The following is a 21,076-nucleotide window of genomic DNA, read 5'->3' as shown; positions in this document are numbered from 1 at the left end:
TGCACAGCTGGCAGCCCAAAATTATATAACTGGCTCCCTTGCCACTCTTTGACCTTCAAGCATTGTTTTGCTCACCAGCTTCCAATTGTCAGTGGAAAATTCTAACGTTAAGAGAGAGCTGATGGTCTGAGTGCACTCTGCTAACATTAAAAGCATCGAAGATGATGGTTAAAATGTTCCCAGATGGGCCATTGGACTGCCTGGGAACCTTTAAAACTTGGCTGCAAACTAGATTGCAGTTACTGAGCACTTGGCATAAAACCTAACTGGGATGAGGCAATCCCCTCGGAGCATCAGGAGCTCACCTTTTAACTTTGATTTGGTCAGAATGTTAACCTGCCTTCCAAGTTATACTTCAGCCGTTGTCTTCATTCGCTTCCGAAACTATGGTTGAAAACCAGTCAATAACTTTCAGCTTGGCCAGGAGCGCGTATTCACTGCTATTGAGTTCCTGTACTGTTGTATTCCGTTTACTGCCGAGAGCAAAGGTTATATTTAAGACACAATAATATCTAACCCGATAGATTCTGCAAAGCAAATTAAACAAAGTGGTAGAAAACCACTCCAGTGTTACAAACATTGGCTGGAAATCTTCAGCTGTTGGAATTCACTTTTCCGGCAGGCAGCGCAACCCCACCAGCAGGTTTCGCAACGGTTTGGGATGGTTTCAATGGGAAATCGATGAGGGGATAGTATCCTACTGCCAGCTGACAGCGTGCGGCGGAGAAACAAGCGGCTGGGGCACTGGGGAATCCCTCCCATTACATGTGCTAACCCAGTTTTCTCTCTCTCATGTCAGTTTCGGGGACCTCAGTGGCTTAAGGACCATTGCATAGCGTTAAATCACCCCGATCTTGTCTCATCTCGTACACCCCTATTCTATTTAATCAGATATTCATCCACATTCCTTTGAAAAGTGACAGTTTGAACATTGTGCTGTCTGGCTATCACCTTCACAAACCCATCACTCTGGCAAAAAAACATTGGGTGGTATTGTCCACTCGCCCTAGCAGCAGGAATCATGGTGGGCAGGGGGCATTAGGATTGGAAGAATGGGAAAGACAGTTTTCCACTGTCGAGAAATCAGTTTGGAATATTTTTCTCATGACTTTGATGGCGAGTTAAAGGCAGCTCGGGGTTCCCACTGATCTATCCTGGGAAGCACATTTGTATTCATTTGCATCTCAGAAATGCTCATTAAAAGCCCACTCACTGGATCACATTCCTTTTCCAAATTAAATCCCCTGCCAGGAGGGAATTTGAACGGCCTGCTTCATGACTGTAGATGAGCTGAGGACCTCGAGGTATGTAGACACTACTTTTGCCTTCAAGAGGGTCACAGTTTGGGTGCGTCCGTCACATGCAACTCCAAGGATGGAAGGGGAGGCAGGCTTTTGGGGGAATGCGAGGGAGTGGGGTTGCCTGAATAATTTGGGGGGAGGTGTACAGGGAAGATTAAGATGTGTGAGAGGTTGGGGTTGGTGTAGTCGATGGAGGGGTCCGGGGTGGGGGCGCAAAATCTGCGTACTGATAGTAGGAGGTTCAAGAGTGATGGAAGGAAGAGTAAAGATTGACATTGAGTAGGTCAATAGAAATTGGTGGAAGTTGATGGCTGACAGAGGGAGGGTAGAAGGTGGTGGAGCAAGTCAGCAAAGTAATGCGCCCCATCTCTCCAGTTACAGCAATACAATGCATTCAATGTAAATTTACAATAGCTCAAAGTGGGAGGAGGGTCTTTTCAGGGTAGTTGGTATACAAGGTTAGCACAAATGTCTGACTAATAATCACGAGGAAACCGTGTGAGAACAATGTTCAGTTGTGAGCCTCACGCTATGGTGAAGCCCACACGGCAGTAGGATTGATTTCCAAATCATGGTCTCATAACCTCGAGATCCCAGCAAGGTGAGAAGCTGCACTCACTCTGTGCTATTTGCCACTGACTGCAGTCAGAGACTGTGAGCCAACTTACACCTCAAACCCCTCCGGAATGGTCATGACTGATAAGAACCATTAGTCTTCAGTGCTACCAAGGCAATGGCCTCTCTACAGACTAGGGTGGTGGAAACAAGTGGAAACATGTCCATGTGAGACTTCTTGCACATGGCTCTAATCACCCTGAGCAAAGAGCATTGTCTCCAAATGCATTCATGCATGAGCAGGAGGAACACTCATCTCTACTCCTCCAGGATATCCTTCACCTGGAAGGTGTGGGGTTGAGATACCATATCTAGAATGAAGTCAGGCAAAGGTTGGCCTGCAGATTTGAAGATGGAGGAAAACCTGTAAAGACACGCACAAGAAATGTAACATTTCAATCCATTCCACATCGACTAAGGTACCAATGATGTAGACAGTGGTCAACCCTGCCTTGGTAATGTCTCTCATCCAGATAGGAGATGGAGGACCCATTGCTGGTTGTCACAGGGCCATGAGGAGCAAGGGCTTGGGCAACAAGACCCCTATAAAGTTAAGATGCTTGTATATCTGGACCACTGCGGTGGTAGCATTGACCTGACCATGGGTGTATCATCAGCTATGTCCTTGTCTCGAGATGAGTGAAAGGTAATGCTGAGGCACCCTCTTATGTCCTGGGAAGTGGTTGTTCTCATCTGCCAGCTTCACCTGTATGAGCTGCGGCCGCAAGTACTCTGGAGGAATAATACAAAGCTCCAGGCCTGCAGTGAGTGAATGTAATGTGTCACTTGGGTGTTCTTTAAAAATGGCATCAGCACGTTTAACCCCTGGTTGTAGGATGGGCGACTTTCTGCCTGATGTACCACAAAATTTGCCGATTTCCTCATGCATGCATAGCTAATTCGTTAAAAAGTGGGAGATCGTGCATGTCCACCCGCCCTGCCACACAGTGAGAGTCATGCGGACTTCTCCACTTAGCACCGCACTTTGTCTCCAGAACGGCCAATTCCGCCCATTCTCTCTGTGCAATGACTCTGATTTTAAAGAGACTAATAATGGATTAAACCAACCTAAAGGGTGGTTCAATAAGTCCACTTTACTCCATGGATTTCTCGCACAAATGGCTTTTACTCAAATTTATATATTTTGTTTGTGCAACCTGAAAATCGCAGAACCCACTTTCAGGGTTTCATTATACTGCATATTGATGCAGTGGCACAGTGGCTCAATTTTGTAACCTTTTAAAATAATAATAGCTACTTAGGTCAACAAAGGATGGAAGTTGTGTAATACATCCCCACTCAGGACATCAATACAAATAATGACCCATAATAACTAGGAAATGAAAACCGCTCCAACATGCATTGAATATTAGAAATGAGATTGATTCCCATCACGTGGTGTAAATAATAAAATTCCTCTCATAATCCGAGAGATAGCAAACAAATAAACTCTTCACACACATAACATTGGGGATAAACCTGGCACAAATGGGGAGGAACAAATCGACCATCAAAATTCTTTGTTTGAAAAGAATGGAACAAATGTTTCAGTTTCACTCTTCAAAAATTGATGAATTTTTATTTTACAACTTAGCATTTTATGTGATATTTCCAGCCTGGCAGGTTTCAAAATTCATCTGACCCATCGAGAACATTTACTCTGCAGTCACTAGTCTAAACTGCCGGACTCCAGCCAGGCAGAACCACATTTCTGTTGCCTCTCTGCTACTTGGTTGCAGCTTTAAATATTTTGCCCAGGAGAAAGCTGTAGGCCGCGAAGATACAGGACTCGGCAGCAGTTCAGATTTTAAACTCTTAGAAACTGGGGAGGATTCCAGCGGACAACATCAGTATCCTGTAAAGCAGATTTTACGCTGCACTGCATTTATACCCCATGTGGTTTCAAATCAAAGTGGTGTGTCACAGCCTTCCTTCAGGGAGTTTCACTGGGATTTTGGTAGAAGTCAAATTCGACCTTGGCCCTAGATTTACTTGGGCAGTTGTGCATTGGTACAAGGGCAAAACTGTTTTACATTGGTGTGATAAGCCTGCACTATTTGGGAACTGGAAGAAACAGAACATTTTTAGAGCTATGGGGGAAGGGTACAGTGGTTAGCACTGCTGCCTTACAGCTCCATGGACCAGGGTTCAATTCCCGCCTCGGGTGACTGCCTGTGTGGAGTTTGCACTTTCTCCCTGCGTCTGCATGGATTTCTGTAACGACTTAGACCAGGCCTTTGAGATTGGCCAATTAGAATACGAGTTCCCTGATTAGTGGCCCAATCAGGGAACTCCTCTCTCTGTATATTACAGGAAGTGTTAGATCCTCTGCACTCCCGGTGTAAACAGCAGACTGAATGGTCATGGTTGTTCAGCTGTTGGGTTTGTAAATAAAAGGAATTCTGGTGAAGGGACTCCTGCCTCCGTGGACTTACTACAGTTTCCTTCGGGTGCTCCTGTTTCCTCCCACAGTCAAAAGATGTGCAGATTAGATGGACTGGCTATGCTAAATTCCCCCTTTGTTTCTAAATAAAGGTTAAGTGGAGTTCTGGGTTAAGGGGATAGAGTAGGGCCTGACCCTAGGTAAAGTGCTCTTTCAGAGGAAAGGTGCAGACTCCATGGGCCAAATGGCCTCCTTCTGCACTATATTCAGGAGCAGAATAAAATTGCTATCTAAAAATAGCTGTGTAGCAGCACAAGTATTCGGAGTTACAGTGGAGGTCGCCTCAGTTCCGCATGTTACGATGATGTGAAACAACCTGGAGTTGGCCTTGCAGGTTCTTGGCTTTGAAATTAAAATTTGAAAAGAGCACGGGTGATAACTGGGTCAGTGCAAAAATTGCCTTTTTCCAACATAAGACATTTCCCTGGCCAGTGGAAAGCACTCCGCATACATTTTTGAGAATGATATACAGTGCTCCTTCATAATTTAAGAGCAAGGCAAGAAGGCAGCTCTGGAGAAGAGTCATACGGACTCGAAGAATTGGCCGTAATTTTTTGCTCCCGTCCGTAGTGGGTGTGAGTAGCAACGAGAGCGCAAAATCTCGCGACAGGGCTAAATGGCTTTTTACAGCTAGTTTGCTCTCTTAGCCTATTTTTTCTTTATCAATTTTGTGGACATCCTCTGCTGAATTAAAAAATCTTCTGAAGTCTCATTTATTCATGCTTTCTTTCCACCCTATCACAAACACTCCTTTGCACAGGTCCAAGGTGAGACGCAGGAGGTTTAAGAGGGATTTGAGGGAAAACATTTTTACCCAGAGGGTGGTGACGGCCTGGAATGCACTGCCTGGAGGGTGGCAAAAGCGGGTTGTCTCATCTCCTTTAAAAAGTACCTGGATGAGCACTTAGCACGTCGTAACATTCGAGGCTATGGGCCAAGTGCTGGCAAATGGGATTAGGTGGGCAGGTCAGGTATTTTCCGTGCATCGGTGCAGACTCGATGGGCTGAATGGCCTCTTCTGCACTATATTATTCTGAGATTCTGTGATTTTGTGCTCTTGTCTCCCACTCCTCCTTTATTCCCTATTTCCATATTTAAAACCCTATTAACATTGTTCAGTTCAAAAGAATGGCCACCGACCCGATAAAATTAACTCTGTTTCTCTCTCCATAGATGCTGCCTGATCTCCTGAATATTTCCACCATTTTCTGTTTTTATTTCAGATTCCCAGCAGCCGGAGTATTTGACTTTTGTAAAGGGAGTGCATTCTGATTGGTGGGATACGACAAAAGGTGTTCTTAGGGATCTGTATTGGGGTCTCAGATTTTCATCATATATTACAGTGAAGTGGATGAATGAATAAAGAGCTGTGCATCCAGGTTTGCTGATATCAATGAGTTAAGATGAACTGTATAGGTGGGAGCAGGATGTTTCAAAGGGATATAGACAGATTGAGAGAATGGGAAAAGCTGCGGCAATTGAATTTCAGTGTGGGGAGATCGAGAAAGGCACATTGGAATATTTTCTTAATGGTAGGAATTTTGAAACTGTGGATGGAATTCTCCCGTCTGAGTCTAAGTCCCACGGTGGATGGGGAGGGAGGGGGAGGGAGAGCGGGCTGGGGGGAATCGGGCAGAGAAGGGGCTGTCTCTCACTGCGGAGTCTGACAGGAAACCACTTCATTATTTCTGTCCCCGGCATAGCCCCAGGTCACTGTCCGTGTGGAGTTTGCACATTCTCCTGTGTCTGCGTGGGCTTCACCCCCACAACACAAAAGATGTGTAGGGTAGGTGGATTGGCCACGCTAAATTGCCCCTTACTTGGAATAAAAAATTTCAGTGGAGGTTACCCCAGTTACTGCGTGCGATGTGGCCCTGTACGAGAATAAAAATCTTTCCAGTCTTGTGCCCATTGAGCCAGGAATCTGTTTCTTGAGTCCCCATTTAACCGTCTGCAAGGCTCCCTCTGCCAGATCATTCGATGCTGGATGTTTGGACGGTGCAGACATGACGAACCCCGTTGCTTTTCACAAAAGCGGCAAATTCTTCACTTGTGAAAGAGGCCCCGTTATCGGTCACGCGTATCTCAGGGATTTCTTGGCTGGAAAAAGAAATGCACTTTGCTCGATAGTCACCCAGAAAGTGATTGACACCATTTTGTGGACCTCCAGCCAGTGGGGCTCGACCAGGATGAGAAACATCGAACCCAAGAAGGGACTGGCGAAATCTGTGTGTACGTGAGCCCAAGGGCGATCTGCCCACTCCCAAGAGTTTAATGGGTGCCACCACGGGGAGCTTCTGGTGCTCTTGACAGATGAAATGAATGAAAATCGCTTATTGTCATGAGTAGGCTTCAATGAAGTTACTGTGAAAAGCCTCTAGTCGCCACATTCCAGTGCCTGTTCGGGGAGGCTGGTACAGGAATTGAACCGTGCTGCTGGCCTGCCTCGGTCTGCTTTAAAAGCCAGCAATTTAGCCCAGTGAGCTAAACCAGCCAATGTCTCGATATTCTTGACCAAACAAGGCCACCAGTCGCATCTTCTCACCAGCATCTTAATTTTAGACACTCTGGGATGTCCTTCAACTCGACAGCCTGTCCCTTCGCCGGGCCAACATCTAACGTGCCCCACAGGAGGATACTGTCTTCCACGGTCAGCTTTGGCAATTTTGGGAAGAAAGGTTTCAACTCCCTTGGCAGCTGTCACTACTGGCCTCCGTACAGCACCAGACATCGCACTTTGTCAAGTACAGGGTCGGTTTGCGTCCAGTCACGAACACACAAGGCAGTGATGGGTAAGGAGTCCACAATGTTCAGGACAGCAATCACTTCATCCATCATAAGAGGGTTCGCAGACTCCATCTGCTGAGGAAGACAGCTGAACACATCAGCATGCATAATCTGGGTCCCTGGGCGGTGCTCGAAAGTGTATTCATAAGCAACCAATAACAAAGCCCAGCGCTGAATCCTCACTGACGCTATTGGTAGAATCGCCTTGTCTTCATGGAAGAAGCCAAGCAATGGCTTGTGATCGGTGATGTTAGAAAAATGGTAGCCATAGACTATTGATGAAACTGTTTCACAGTGAATACAACCGCCAGACCTTTTTTGATCTGAGCATATTTTGTCTCGGCCGCAGCCAATGTCCGGGAGGTAAAATGGTAGCACAGTAGTTAGCACTGTTGCTTCACAGCTCCAGGGTCCCAGATTCGATTCCCAGCTGGGGACACTGTCTGTGTGGAGTCTCCATGTTCTCCCTGTATCTGTGTGGGTTTCCTCCGGACACTCCGGTTTCCTCTCAAAAGTCCCGAAAGACGTGCTGTTAGGTGAATTAGACATTCTGATTTCTCCCTCTGTGTACCCGAACAGGCACCGGAATGTGGAGACTAGGGGCTTTTCACAGTACCTTCATTGCAGTGTTAATGTAAGCCCACTTGTGACAATAAAGATTATTACAAAAGCAATTGGACGGTAATAGCCGTCGGTCATCCAATGGGACAGAACCGCTCCAATGCCACACGGCGAAGCATCGTATATGATATATAACGTTTTTGAAGAGTCAGAATGCATCAGCACCCCTGAAGAAGATAACCGACACATCTCCTTTTTAAACACCGCATCCTAGGTCTGGCCCCAAGCCCAAGGCCGATGCTTCTTCACGAGCAAGTGGAGGAGGGGGGGGAGCTAGGATGGTAGACAAATTTGGAATAAGATAGCCATAATAATTTACTAGTCCAAGAAAAGTGAAAGGTTCAGTGGTGTCGCGCGGAGTGGGGGCCATTTTGAATACCCGTACCTTCTCGTCGACTGGGTGTAGGCCATCCCGGTGGCACAGGTGGACCCCATATTCGGAAAACCATTACAACACTACCTCGAGGTTCTTGGTCTGTGGCCCCTGTGACTAGCACATTGTCTAAGTAAACCGCATTGTGCGGCAAACTACGCAGGATGTTCTCAATGATGCGCTGAAACACTGCGCATGCCGAGGATACTGCGAACGGCAGCCGGATGTACTCATAGAGTGGGCTGTTCGTATTAATCATGGCGCACTTCTGTTAGGATTTATTGTGCTCCAGCTGTAGATAAGCGTTGCTCGTGTCCAACTTCATTACAGTACAGCCACCAGTCAATGTTGCATAGAAATCTTCAACGCGCAGTAAAGGATTACGGTCTAATCTCGAAGCTGTGTTCACCATCAGTTTATAGTCTCTGCAGAGGTGGTCTGTCTTATCTGGGTTCATTACAGGGATGACCAGCATTGCCCAATTAACAAAGCACACAGGCCGAGTGATGCCCAAACTTTCTAAACACCGAAGTTCGGTCTCAACCTTGTCCACCATAAGAAGTCTTACAACATCTGGTTAAGGTCCAACAGTTTTGTTTCGAATCACTAGCTTTTGGAGCACTGCTCCAGGCGAATGAAGAGGGAGGTTCCAGAAACGTGTATGTAGATAAAGTCAGAGATGCAAGACGATACTTTGAATGCGAGTCTTCGCAGGTAATTTAAGTCTTTCCAGGTCCAGATTGAGCACCTGGAGAGAGGGATAATCCCAAGTTAAAGAGGTGTGAATTGTCTCAAACCAGTACAGTTGGTAGGATTTTGCAAACCCAGGCCAGATGTTGGGGGGTGAATGTAATGCGACGTGAATCCAAGGTCCCGGTTGAGGCCGTACTCATGTGTGCAGAACTTGGCTATAAATTTCTGCTTGGTGATTCTGCATTATCGCGCGTCCTGAAGGCCGCCTTGGAGAACGCTTACCCGAAGATCAGAGGCTGAATGCTGAAATGTTCCTTGACTGGAAGGAAAATTCCTGCCTGGCGATTATCGCGCGATGTCCGTTCATCCGTTGTCACGGAGTCTGCATGGTCTCGCCAATGTACCACGCTTTGGGACATCCTTTCCTGCAGCGTATGAGGTAGACAATGTTGGCCAAGTTGCAAGAGTATGTACCACATACCTGGTTTCCACATCTCCACATCTTGTCCACGATAGCACAGGGAACTGGGCGGGCAAGGAAATATCAGGGCTGAGCTTCCGGGTCTACCTGAATTTTGATCACATCTCCTTTAATGGCACCCAAACCAGGCTGGAAAACATCCGGGTATTTGCTCAGTGCCAGAGGATATGTTGCCAATCCAACTGCAGCACGGTAGCACAAGTGATTAGCATTGTGGCTTCACAGCGCCAGGGTCCCAGGTTCGATTCCCTGCTGGGTCACTGTCTGTGCAGAGTCTGCACGTTCTCCCCGTGTGTGCGTGGGTTTCCTCCGGGTGCTCCGGTTTCCTCCCACAGTCCAAAGACATGCAGGTTAGGTGGATTGGCCATGATAAATTGCCCTTAGTGACCAAAATGTTTAGGAGGGGTTATTGGGTTATGGGGATGGGGCTTAAGAGGGTCGGTGCAGGCTCGATGGGCCGAATGGCCTCCTTCTGCACTGTATGTTCTGAAAAAAAACTGCAGCCGGTGTAACCAATCATGGCCCAACATGGTCTATTGCTTGCACAACAATAAAGGGAAGGCTCACTGATTGCTGCCAATAAACCACTGGCGTGAGGGTGGACCCCATGATATTTAGTTGTTCCCCTGTATAAGTGGCCAAATGAGCTGTTGTGTTGCCAGACAAAGTATGCGCCCCTTGTTTGATAAGATGAAAAGTGCTCTACACCACTAAAGATGGCCACTAGCTCCATTTCGAGCATATGACCATTTACTTGTATTGGAAAGTGAATAGGGGCCATGCGGGGCGCTGTCCAACTGTTCAGCTGCTTCTCAGTCTCATCCGCGGCCTTGTTTAGACCATCCAGATGCAAGGCCTGGCCCCAGGGCTGACGCCTACCTCGTCCGTGATGTCTGGAGTGCTGAACCTCCTGCTGCCTGCGGGTATGCCTGGACTGGCGACACACTTTGCACATGGACTGGAATCGCCTTCAGCCATGGGGGCACACACGTCCCGGTGGCTGGCTGTTTGGCCAGAAGCCGGCGTTCAGTCTGGGCCGTGGGGATACCATGTGAGGGGAAGCACCTCAAAACGTTCACCTCCAGATATTGGTAGATTGAGTGTACGGGAAAAACTGTGACAAATGGATTTTAATGTCGACCATCCACTTAGAACAGATCATTGAAATATCAAGCGCAGGTACAGAAAATAATCAAAAAGGATATTTATTTTGGAGGGAATATGATGTAGATTTACCAGAATGATGCCTGGTCTCTATAGGTTAAATTATGAGGAGCAATTACACAAATTAGGGTCATATTGCCGCTCAATTTTAGAAGGTTCAAGAGAGAATTGATCAAAGTTTTCATAATATGCTGGGTAACAGGTAGGATAGATAGACAGAAACTGTCTCTGCCTGTTGGGATGTCGAAGGTTAGGACCCTGGGGGCCAGACTTTTCAGATGTGAAATTTGCAAACATGTGTACAAAAGGTTGTAGAAGGTTGGAGCTCCCTTCCACAAATGGGAATTTATGCCAAATCAAATATAAATTTAAAAACTGAGGTTGATTTTTTTTGACCCAAGCATTTAGGGATGTGGGGCCAAGGCTGATACATATAATTCAGTCCCAAATCAGCCTTGATCTCATTGAATGGCAGAACAGGCTTGAAAAGTGAAATGTCCTCTTCCTGGTCCCATGTTGTTAAATGTACTTCATTGAAAATGCAATGGAAATCCATTCTACACTGGTTCTTTTTTTAACCATGAGGTAACTCTGCAGATCAAGTTAATAGAGTTAAAGATAAAGTGCATGAATGGATCTCAATATCAGCGAGGAAAGTATAGGCCAGCTTTACGATGGACATGGGGACCAAATGGAGGTCCCGAGCTTGCACTTTCTGGCAGCTCACCTACCAGCATTATCTTCCTGATGAAAACCTCCTAACTAACCAACACTGTGCTCATCCTGTGGTCCTGATACTGATGGCCCAATCAGAGGGCTGGCAGTTTTCGAGTCTTGGCAGCCCCAGTGGGTGAGGCGGGCACAGCAGAGGAGGTGCCAGGATCACAAGGGTACCTCAATGTGTTGGCAGTCATGGAAATGAAAGCTGGTAAGGGATGAATCTGGTAGGCCATTTGTGGCAGAGTGGAAACCTATTTGGAGGAATCCTTTGAGCCTTTCTTGCTCAAGGCCCTGTCATGGGGCATGGAGTCCCTGGCTCCAATGGACTCCTGACTTTCCATGTAGAGCCCATCTTCAGTGAGTTGGTGGTCTCTGCACTTGGTGTGGTGAGGAAAGGGTGGGGGGTTGGGGGGATGGGGGCGGGGGGCACTCCACCTCCTCTTGCAGAAAATTCTTGCAAGGCTGCAAAATCTAGTTGGAGTCTTAATCATCACAGTTGGTTGCTTGCAGTCATGTCGCATGAAGCTGATCCAGTGCCCATGTGTCAAGTGACTTTAAATAATATCCTTTAATTCTAAATTTGCCACAAGCTGCACAAGGGCATTAGTGGCTTTGGGAGCTATTCGCCTGGACTAATATTGTTCAATTTCCTCCACTTTTTGTAGCTTTACATCCAATGGCAAAATTCAGATCATAATCCCAGTTGCAAGCTCATGTCCACCATTTGCCATTGTGGTACACCATTTTTGTGCTCAGAAGCACTGATAGATTTTTATTAATTATTTGTTCAGATTTTATTTACCCTGGGATGTAATCATTGCTGACAAGGCCAGTATGTATTGCCCATCCCTAATTGCCCCTTGAGAAGGTGAGCTGCCGTCTTGTACCACTGCAGTCCATATGGTGTAGCTACATGGTGTTGTTAGGAAGTGAGTTTCAGGATATTGACCCAGTGACAATGAAGGAACAGTGATATATTTCCAAGCCAGGATGGCGCGTGGCTTCGGGGGGAACATGCAGCTTGTGGTGTTCCCAAGTGTCTGTTGCTCTTGTGGGTGGCAGCAATCGCGGGTTCGGAAGATGCTGTTGCAGGAGTCTTTGTGAGGAAATAAATATTAATGGTGTTAAATGGCATGTTGATCAGTCAGGTTGCTTTAGCCTCATTGTCATCCAAGCAGGTGTAGAGTATTCCATCACATTCCTAATTTGTACCATATATATGGTGGGCTTTGGCATGTAGGAGGTGAGTTACTTGTCCAAGAATCCCAGCCTCTGACCTGCCCTTGTAGCCACATTATTTAAATGGCTGGTCCTATTGAGTTACTGGTCAACGATAACTGTAAGATATAGATGGTTAAGGGTATTAAAGCTAAAGAAATAAGGCAGGTAAATGGAGTCATGATATAAATCAGTTATTGCCTAATTATATGGTGGAACAGCTGCATGGCCGCCTTCTCATCCAATGCTGGTGAAATCTGATTGAGTAAAATTGTACTACGTATCCACAACGCGGTTTATGAGATGTTCCCAGGCTGCAGGTGTAAAATTATCATCTTAAACAAAGGGAAAGCCTGTGCGGAATGTTCTAGCTTTTTTCACAGTGTTCTATTTGCCCACAGAACAGAAGAATTCAATGTCTTGCTTGAAAGTAACCGAGCAATGCATAAAGGATCAGAACGGATGCAACAGGCACCTCACTCCACAGAAGAAGGCTTGTCCTCATGCCCGTAAACATTGCAGCCTCAGCAACTGTCACAGCGAAATTCGATCCTTTTACGCCAAGATCTCGCCTGACCTTGCTCAGATGTTGGTGTTCTGTGGATGCCACTCCTCTGATGAGCTTTGTCTACAAGCGAAGGAAACCCTCCACAACAACTCCTGTGCCAATCACATGGACACAAAGCCAACATGTCTATATCTGAGAGAAAAATGCTTCAACGAAGACATATGCTGGTTAGTACATTATATAAATAGTTAAATATCTGCACAACTAGGCTGTCTCAACTTGGTACTGAATGAGCATGGACCCCAAAGCACATAGCCAACTCTCACCTATTATTGGGTGTTGCAGTTGCCATGGAAATCCATAGACCAAAAGAACAAGATAGAAACATAGAAATTAGTAGTAGGAGGACACCACTTGGCCCTTCGAGCCTGCTCCGCCAATCATTCGGATCATGGCTAATCATGCAGTTCAATAGTCTGATCCCGCCTTCCCGCTATCTCTTCCAAATGGAGAACAGCATTTCACTTTTTGTAACTTTTACTTTAACATGAATCATAATCAATGTAAACTAAACATAAACTAATTGTCACATGGAATAGCAGATACCACTATCTCACAGGGTTTCTAGGCAATCCATTCTCTCTCTGTATGTTTGGTTTAAAACCCTTTCTACTTCCCTAGTTGTGCAATTTGCAAGAACATTCATCCCAGCAAGATTCAAGTGTAGACCATCCCAATGGCACAGTCCCCACTTTCCCCAGTACTGGCGCCAGTGCCCCACAAACTGGAACCCACTTCTCTCACACCATCCTGTGAGCCACGCTTTCACCTCTCCAATCTGATTTTCTCTATGCCAATTTGTCTGTGGCTCAGGTAATAATCCAACGGTTCTTAGCTTTGAGGCTTTTTAAAATAGATTTATAGAATCCCTGCAGTGCACAAGGAGGCCATTTGGCCCAACCAGTCTGCACCAACTCTCTGAAGAAACACCCAACCTAGGCTCACCCCTATCCTCATAACCCTATCTAACCTGCACATCTTTGGACACTAAGGGCCAATTTAGCATGGCCAATCCACAAAACCTGCACATCTTTGAACTTAAGGTACTGCTTCTTAATTTGGTACCTAGCTTCTCATACTGACTCTGCAGAACCTCTTACTTGCCCTGCCGATGTCATTGGTATTGTTATGTGGTTTTTTTTACTTCTACTCACGGTATAGACAAAGGATAACCAGGATAACCTCATCGTAGGTTGCTTAACCAGTTTCAGAGATAATTGCAGAAGTGTTGCTTGGTCACAGTCTAAGCTGGAAGAGTGGGAAAAGCTCCCAAGTGCCTCTGATGATGTCACCATGTGACATTCTATACAGTTGTCATTGGTTACAATACATACCTACATGGACTATGACAACCGGATCCTCCCCCTCCCACTGAACGTTCCTCGCCAGCTCTGAGCAGTTGTTCCGAACCTTGGTACTGGGCAGGCAACACAGCCATCTGGAGTATCGTTCTTTGCTGCAGGGAACAGTGTTAATTCTCCTCAGTATACTGTCCACTACTACTACTATGTTCTTATTTTCTCCACTGGCTTCCTGGCTCCAATGGGTTTTTGTACCATGGTGCCATGGTCAGTTTGTTGATCCACTCTGCAGACCTCACCTTTATCCACCAAGTTGTGAGCACCTCCAACCAATCTGACAATTGCAAAGTCTGTGGCTCCACCACTTCTGCCTTCTTGGCCTCTTTACCTGTCTCACGCATGGTCACATCCTCCTGTCCCCCAGCACTGAGCAAAACACATGACCCTGATCTAAGAAGTGTGACCGTCTTCTGGAACAGAGTCCAGGTATTTCTCCTCCTCCCTGATGTTGCGCAGTGTCTGCAGGTCAGATTCCAGATCAATAATCCTGATCTGGAATTCCTCTAGCTGTTTACAGTCCCTGAAGACTCAAGTACCCTCTGATAGTTGGTCCTAACCCCAACATGGTGCACCTTCAGCTCGTGAGGTGTGTGAACTTCCTGTCCACTATGCTCAGGAGGCTATTGTTCAGAGGCTGTGTGATCACATTTCTAGCCAGAGAATCAGTTTTCCTCGATATGGAGGACAGAATAAGGGGCCATATAGTCTTAAAATTAGAGCGAGGCTACTTAGCAATGAAATCAGGAAACACTTTTGCACAAAAGAATAATGATAGTCCGGAACTCTCACCCCAAAGAGCTGTGGATGCGAGGAATCAACTTAAATGTTCAAGCATGAGATTGTTAGATTTTTATTCAGTAAGGATAGTGAGGATGTAGAGTAAAGGTAAGTAAAATGGAATTGAGGCGCTGATCATTCAGGCGCTGCTTGGATGGTGAGCAGGTTTGATGGATTTGCTCCAATGCCCATGTTGCTAAATCAGAACATGTGTCCGAGGTTGTCCTGCTGAAACTGGGTGGAATGGGTGGCACGGTAGCACAGAGGTTAGCACTGTTATTTCACAGCGCCTGGGTCCCAGGTTCGATTCCCGGCTTGGATCACTGTGCGGAGTCTGCACGTCCTCCCCGTGTCTGTGTGGGTTTCCTCCACGTGCTCCGGTTTCCTCCCACAAGTCCCAAAATACATCCTGTTAGGTGAATTGAACATTCTGAATTCTCCCTCTGTGTACCTGAACAGTAACAGTAACTTCATTGCAGTGTTAATGTAAGCCTACTTGTGACACTAATAAAGATTATTATTATTATTACTGTATAGTGCTCGATTGGATTTGTCTCTTTAATATAAATTCAATACTGATCACAAACACGCAAAATAGCTGGGACAAAACCTTCTGAGTTAGGTGGTGTCGTTTTCTAGCGATTGACCTTGATCAAAGAGTTACTCAGACTAAAATGGTCGGGTGCTTTTAGGGTTTCAGTGCAACCAATGCTAAAACAGAGGAGGAACATAAAAATAAGTTTCATTGTTATCACAATGCTACAACATAAAGGGATTCTCCTTTTGTGCCTTCAGGTCAAGATATGAATTGTTTCAAGAAAAATGTTGGGGCCACATGACAAGAATATGCCAGCAAGGATATGATAAAGACTGCCTTTCAGGACTCAGCTGGGAAGACTGGAGCTGCACAGCCAACGCGGAATGTATGGCGGCGTACATTAGTACACGTGGCACATTTCTACAGGTGGAATGCACGTGCAGCGGTGTTCCAAAAGATGACCAACCCCTTTGTGAATTATTCCAGCACATGCTGAACTATCAAATGTGTTTCAGTAAGTCATGTCAAAATTTACTTTTAATGTTCCTCTGCACTGTTCCCTCCTCCTCTCCAGAAGGTTTTAGGCCTTGGTTGGCTTTGGTCACAAAAGACTTCATCTTGTGAAAGGTAATGAGAAACAAGAGACTTAAGTTAAGATGTGTGAGAAAAACAACATAAAAGCAAAAGGGAAGGGTAGGGTCTGATGCCCAAGTAAGAATTTTACACAACAATGCATGTAATACATGATTGTTAACTGGATTGGATTGGATTTGTTTATTGTCACATGTACCGAGAACAGTGAAAAGTATTTTTCCGCGAGCAGCTCAAACAGGTAATTTAGTACATGAAAATTAAATTAAATTAAAATTAAATACATAATAGGGCAACGCAAGGGACACAATGTAAATACATAGACACCAGCATCGGGTGAAGCATAAAGGAGTGTAATATTAATCAGGTCAGTCCATAAGAGGGTCTTTTAGGAGTCTAGTAACAGCGGGGAAGCTGTTTTTGAATCTGTTCGCGCATGTTCTCAGACTTTTGTATCGCCTGCCTGATGGAAGAAATGAAATGAAATGAAATGAAAATCGCTTATTGTCACAGTAGGCTTCAAATGAAGTTACTGTGAAAAGCCTCTAGTCGCCACATTCCGGCGCCCGTTCGGGGAGGCTGGTCCGGGAATTAAACCGTGCTGCTGGCCTGCCTTGGTCTGCTTTAAAAGCCAGCTCTTGAAGAAGTTGGAAGAGTGAGTAAGCCGGGTGGGAGGTGATGTGTTGGGTGTTCTGGATCACAAACAGGTCACCGACACTGGAAGTGGTGCAACTCTATTTTATTATAAGGTTAACTATATTAACATACTTGAACTGTGGGTAAATGCAATACCAGCTTTAACTGTTGACCCTTGCCTAGTCCTAACCAGGTGATGCACTCAGCACATGGTGAATGTCTGTGTTGCAGGCTGTGAGCTCTGCGCTCCGAGCTGGCTACTACTAGAATGAGCGGGAACTCTCCTGTCCCCTGTCCTTATGGTGCGTGTGCTCTCACTGGTGATTGGCTGCGGTGTTGTGTATGCTGATTGGTCCCACTGTGTGTCCATCAGTGTGTGTGTGTCTGCACCATGATATACTGGTGTATATTATGACAGGAGGGGTCTTTGATTATGCTGCCCACTTTCCCCAGGCAGCGGGAGGTGTAGATGGAGTCAATGTATGGGAGGCAGGTTCATGTGATGGACTGGGCTGTGTTCACAACTCTCTGACGTTTCTTGCTACCTTGGGCCGAGCAGTTGCCATAACAGGCTGTGATGCAGCCAGATAGGATACTTTTTATGTTGCATCTGTAAAAGTTGGTAAGAGTCGGTGTGGACATGCCAAATGTCCTTATTTTCCTGAAGAAGTATAGGTGCTATTGTGCTTTATTAGAACATAGAACATACAGCGCAGAAGGAGGCCATCCGGCCCATCGAGCCTGCACCGACCCACTTAAGCCCCCACTTCCACCCCATCCCCGTAACCCAATAACCCCTCCCAACCTTTTTGGTCACTAAGGGCAATTTATCATGGCCAATCCACCTAACCTGCACGTCTTTGGACTGTGGGAGGAAACCGGAGCACCCGGAGGAAACCCACGCACACACGGGGAGAAAGTGCAGACTCCACACAGACAGTGACCCAGCAGGGAATCGAACCTGGGACCCTGGCGCTGTGAAGCCACAGTGCTATCCACTTGTGCTACCGTGCTGCCCTGGTGGTAGCGGCGATGTGGCAGACCAGGGAAGATTTTTGGAGATGTGCACCCCTAAGAATTTGAAGTTGTTAACCATCTCCACCTCGAGTTACAAGTGCAAATTTGGCTGGTAGGTTAGGGTGTAGTGTCTATCAATGAGACATGACTAGCAGCTGGGCACGACTGTGTGATAAATATACTCAGGTTAGAAAGGATTTGGGAAAGGAGGAGTAATAGCAATATTGGGAAAAAGCAAGATTAGATCATGAGAGAGAGGGAATGGCCAAATGGGTGAGTAAGCTCCAGAAACTCTTTGGATTGAGGAACAACACAAGGGGCTGCAGTCTCTGCCATCGGGATGCTCCATTTTGCCGGCAGCCTGGGGGTATCCCGACAGCATGGGGCGGTCCCACAATGGGAAACCCCATTGACCAGCCGGCGAAACGGAGCATCCCGCCAGCGTGCTGAACCAGAAATCTGGTACAGTGGGTCGGAGAATCCAGCCCAAGATGTATGACAGCAATATTCAAGTTCTATCTGCTAAATGAATATTTTGGTTAGGGTTGTCTACTGACCTCCTGAAAGCAGGGATAAAGTAGCAGGATGAATAAACACAGAGGTTGTTGCGAAAAGTTTAATAATCATAGTCGGGAACTCTCATTTTCGCACAGACTGGTATAAGCAAGATTCCAAAAACAGTGGACTGGATTATCCATTTCAGAGACTAAGGGCGGGATTCTCCGACCCCCTCCACCAGGTCGGAGAACCCTCGGTGGGAGGCGCGAATCCCACCCTGCTGTCCTGACGCCAGCTGCCGTCTCCTCCGGTGCCGTTTTACGGGTGGGGGCGGGATCGCCGCCATACCTGTCGGTGGCCGTTGACAGCGCTCAACCCCCCCCCCCCCCCCGGCGATTCTCCGGGCGCCGATGGGCCGAGCGGCCGTCCATTTTTGGCCAGTCCTGCCAGCGTGAATCACTCACCTCACGCACCGGCGGGACCTGGCAGGTGAGTATGCGTGGGCGGTCCTCAGGAGGGCTGGGGGGATCCGAACCCGGAGGGGGCCCCCACAATGGCCTGACCCGCGATCGAGGCCCACCGATCTGTGGGTGGGCTTGTTCCGTTGGGGCACTTCTTCCTTCCGTGCCGGGCTCGTGTAGGGCTCCGCCATATGGCCCGGGGGTCGGTGCGGAGAAGAGAACTGTCCGCACATGCGCGAGAATACGCCGGGCGGACTGCGCATGCATGGAATCACGCCGGCTGGTCCGCGCATGCGCGGAATCACACCGGCCATTCAGTGCATGTGCGAACTCGCACCATCCCTTCGGCGCCGGCTGGAGCAGCGGAAACCCCTCGGTCGTCAACCTAGCCCCTTAGAAAGGTGATAATTCCACACCCTGTGGGGCCGTTGACGCTGAAGTCATTGGCGCCGGTTTTCCCACCGGCATGGGGACTTAGTCCCCAGAAGGATCCCGGCCTAAGTGCTGAACCGTGTGAGTTCTATGGACCCGAAAGCAGCACCGGTCTCGGAGCGATCAAGACATCCTAATGGGCTAGCACAGGCACCATGTGGAATTACTGCAATTCCAATGAACGCTGGCATGTGATTTGCCGGGGTTGGGATCGGTACTGGAGAGCCTTACAAGCATGAGCTGCATATAGGCACTCCACTTCCCACACACCCTCATCCCAGCGAAGAAGATTGCACTGGTTGTGCTGGAACACGCCCATCCCCTTGATGGGTCAGCTGGAGCCAGAGGGTACCTGGGAGGGGGGGGCGTCTGTGTAGGCACCCTTATAGCCTTTGACGCTGCTTTCACAGTGGACAGTCAGTGGCATGTGCAGCCATATGGCTGCCTTGTAGGCTGCGGAAATGGTGCTCCGTGCCTGTCCACCCTGACCCCATGCCCACCTGCTGGCCGCCTCTTACTACACCCCCGGCCCTGGCATAAGCCCCAGGGTCTCTGATTTACTAGACCAGTGACTTGGGCGCGATTCTCCGAACCCCCGCCGGGCGGGCTCCGGGGTCCTACGGGGGGTGCGGGGCGATCTGGCCCCGGGGGGTGCCCCCACGGTGGCCTGGCCCGCAATCGGGGCCCACCGATCGGTGGGCGGGCCTGTGCCGTGGGGACACTCTTTTTCTTCCGACTTCGCCATGGTCTTCACTATGGCGGAGGCGGAAGAGACCCCCTCCGCTGCGCATGCGCGGGGATGCCGTGAGCTTCCGCTGACGCTCCCGCGCATGCGTCGCCCGGCAAAGTCCTTTCGGCGCCGGCTGGCATGGCGCCCAAGGCCTTTCCCTCCAGCCGGCGGGGCGGAAATCACTCCAGCGCAGGCCTAGCCCCTCAAGGTGAGGGCTTGGCCCCTAAAGGTGCAGAGAATTCCGCACCTTTCGGGCGGCCCGACGCCGGAGTGGTTCCTGCCACTCCATTACGCCGGAACCCCCCGCCCTGCCGGGTAGGGGGAGAATCCCGGCCACTATGCCACTGCCTCTCCTATTAAGCTCCCATTAACCTTGATATCCCTGTAAATTTCTTTTCATACTCCCATTTTGTAGCTCACCCATTGCTTTTCTTTGTATTTCCCATTCTCCAGGAACTGTGCTTTTACTTTCACATTTATCTCTTACTCCTCTTGCTGCCCATGGCTGATTTTATTTCGGCAATTAGGGATCTTGAATCTTACGGACATGAATTGGTTCTCCCTCACATCAAATAGATTTTTTCACCTCACTGATCTTCTGCCATTTTATCTATTAATATATTTGCCTAATTTACTGTGGACAGTCTCTGTCTTTCCGTAATCTCGAAATTTAGTAGCTGTTGTGCATTCCTCCCTTTCAAACACTACATTAGCCTCAATCATTTTGAGATTGCTATTGGATAAATCTTCATGCCTTTTAGGAAGTAATACAGATTGGACACCGTATCATGGGCGTCATTCTCCGACCCCCCGCCGGGTTGGAGAATCGCCGGGGGCCGCCGTGAATCCCGACCCCGGCGGTTGCCGAAGTTTCCGGTATCAGAGATTGGGCGGGGGCGGGAATCGGCCCCCGCTGGTTGCCGAAGTCTCTGGTACCAGAGATTGGGCAGGGGCGGGAATCGGGCCGCGCCGGTTGGCGGGCCCCCCGGCTCAATTCTCCGGCCCGGATGGGCCGAAGTCCCGCACAGAAATTGCCTGTCCCGCCGGCGTA

General features: G+C 47.9%; 1 protein-coding gene across 1 annotated transcript in view; it reads left to right on the top strand.

Annotated features, from left to right (window-relative positions):
• gfral (GDNF family receptor alpha like) overlaps positions 1–21,076 on the top strand; it is a 145,076-nt gene that overhangs the window by 63,864 nt on the left and 60,136 nt on the right. The window contains exons 6-7 of the mRNA XM_072500682.1: positions 12,818–13,151; positions 15,918–16,174. Of these exons, the coding sequence (XP_072356783.1) occupies positions 12,818–13,151; positions 15,918–16,174 (591 nt within the window). The remainder of the gene's footprint in view (positions 1–12,817; positions 13,152–15,917; positions 16,175–21,076) is intronic.

This window comes from Scyliorhinus torazame, chromosome 4 (assembly GCF_047496885.1).
Source record: "Scyliorhinus torazame isolate Kashiwa2021f chromosome 4, sScyTor2.1, whole genome shotgun sequence".
Taxonomy (NCBI): Eukaryota; Metazoa; Chordata; class Chondrichthyes; order Carcharhiniformes; family Scyliorhinidae; genus Scyliorhinus; species Scyliorhinus torazame.
The sequence above is the reverse complement of the archived record's forward strand: the minus strand, read 5'-3'. Positions and strand labels throughout refer to the sequence as shown.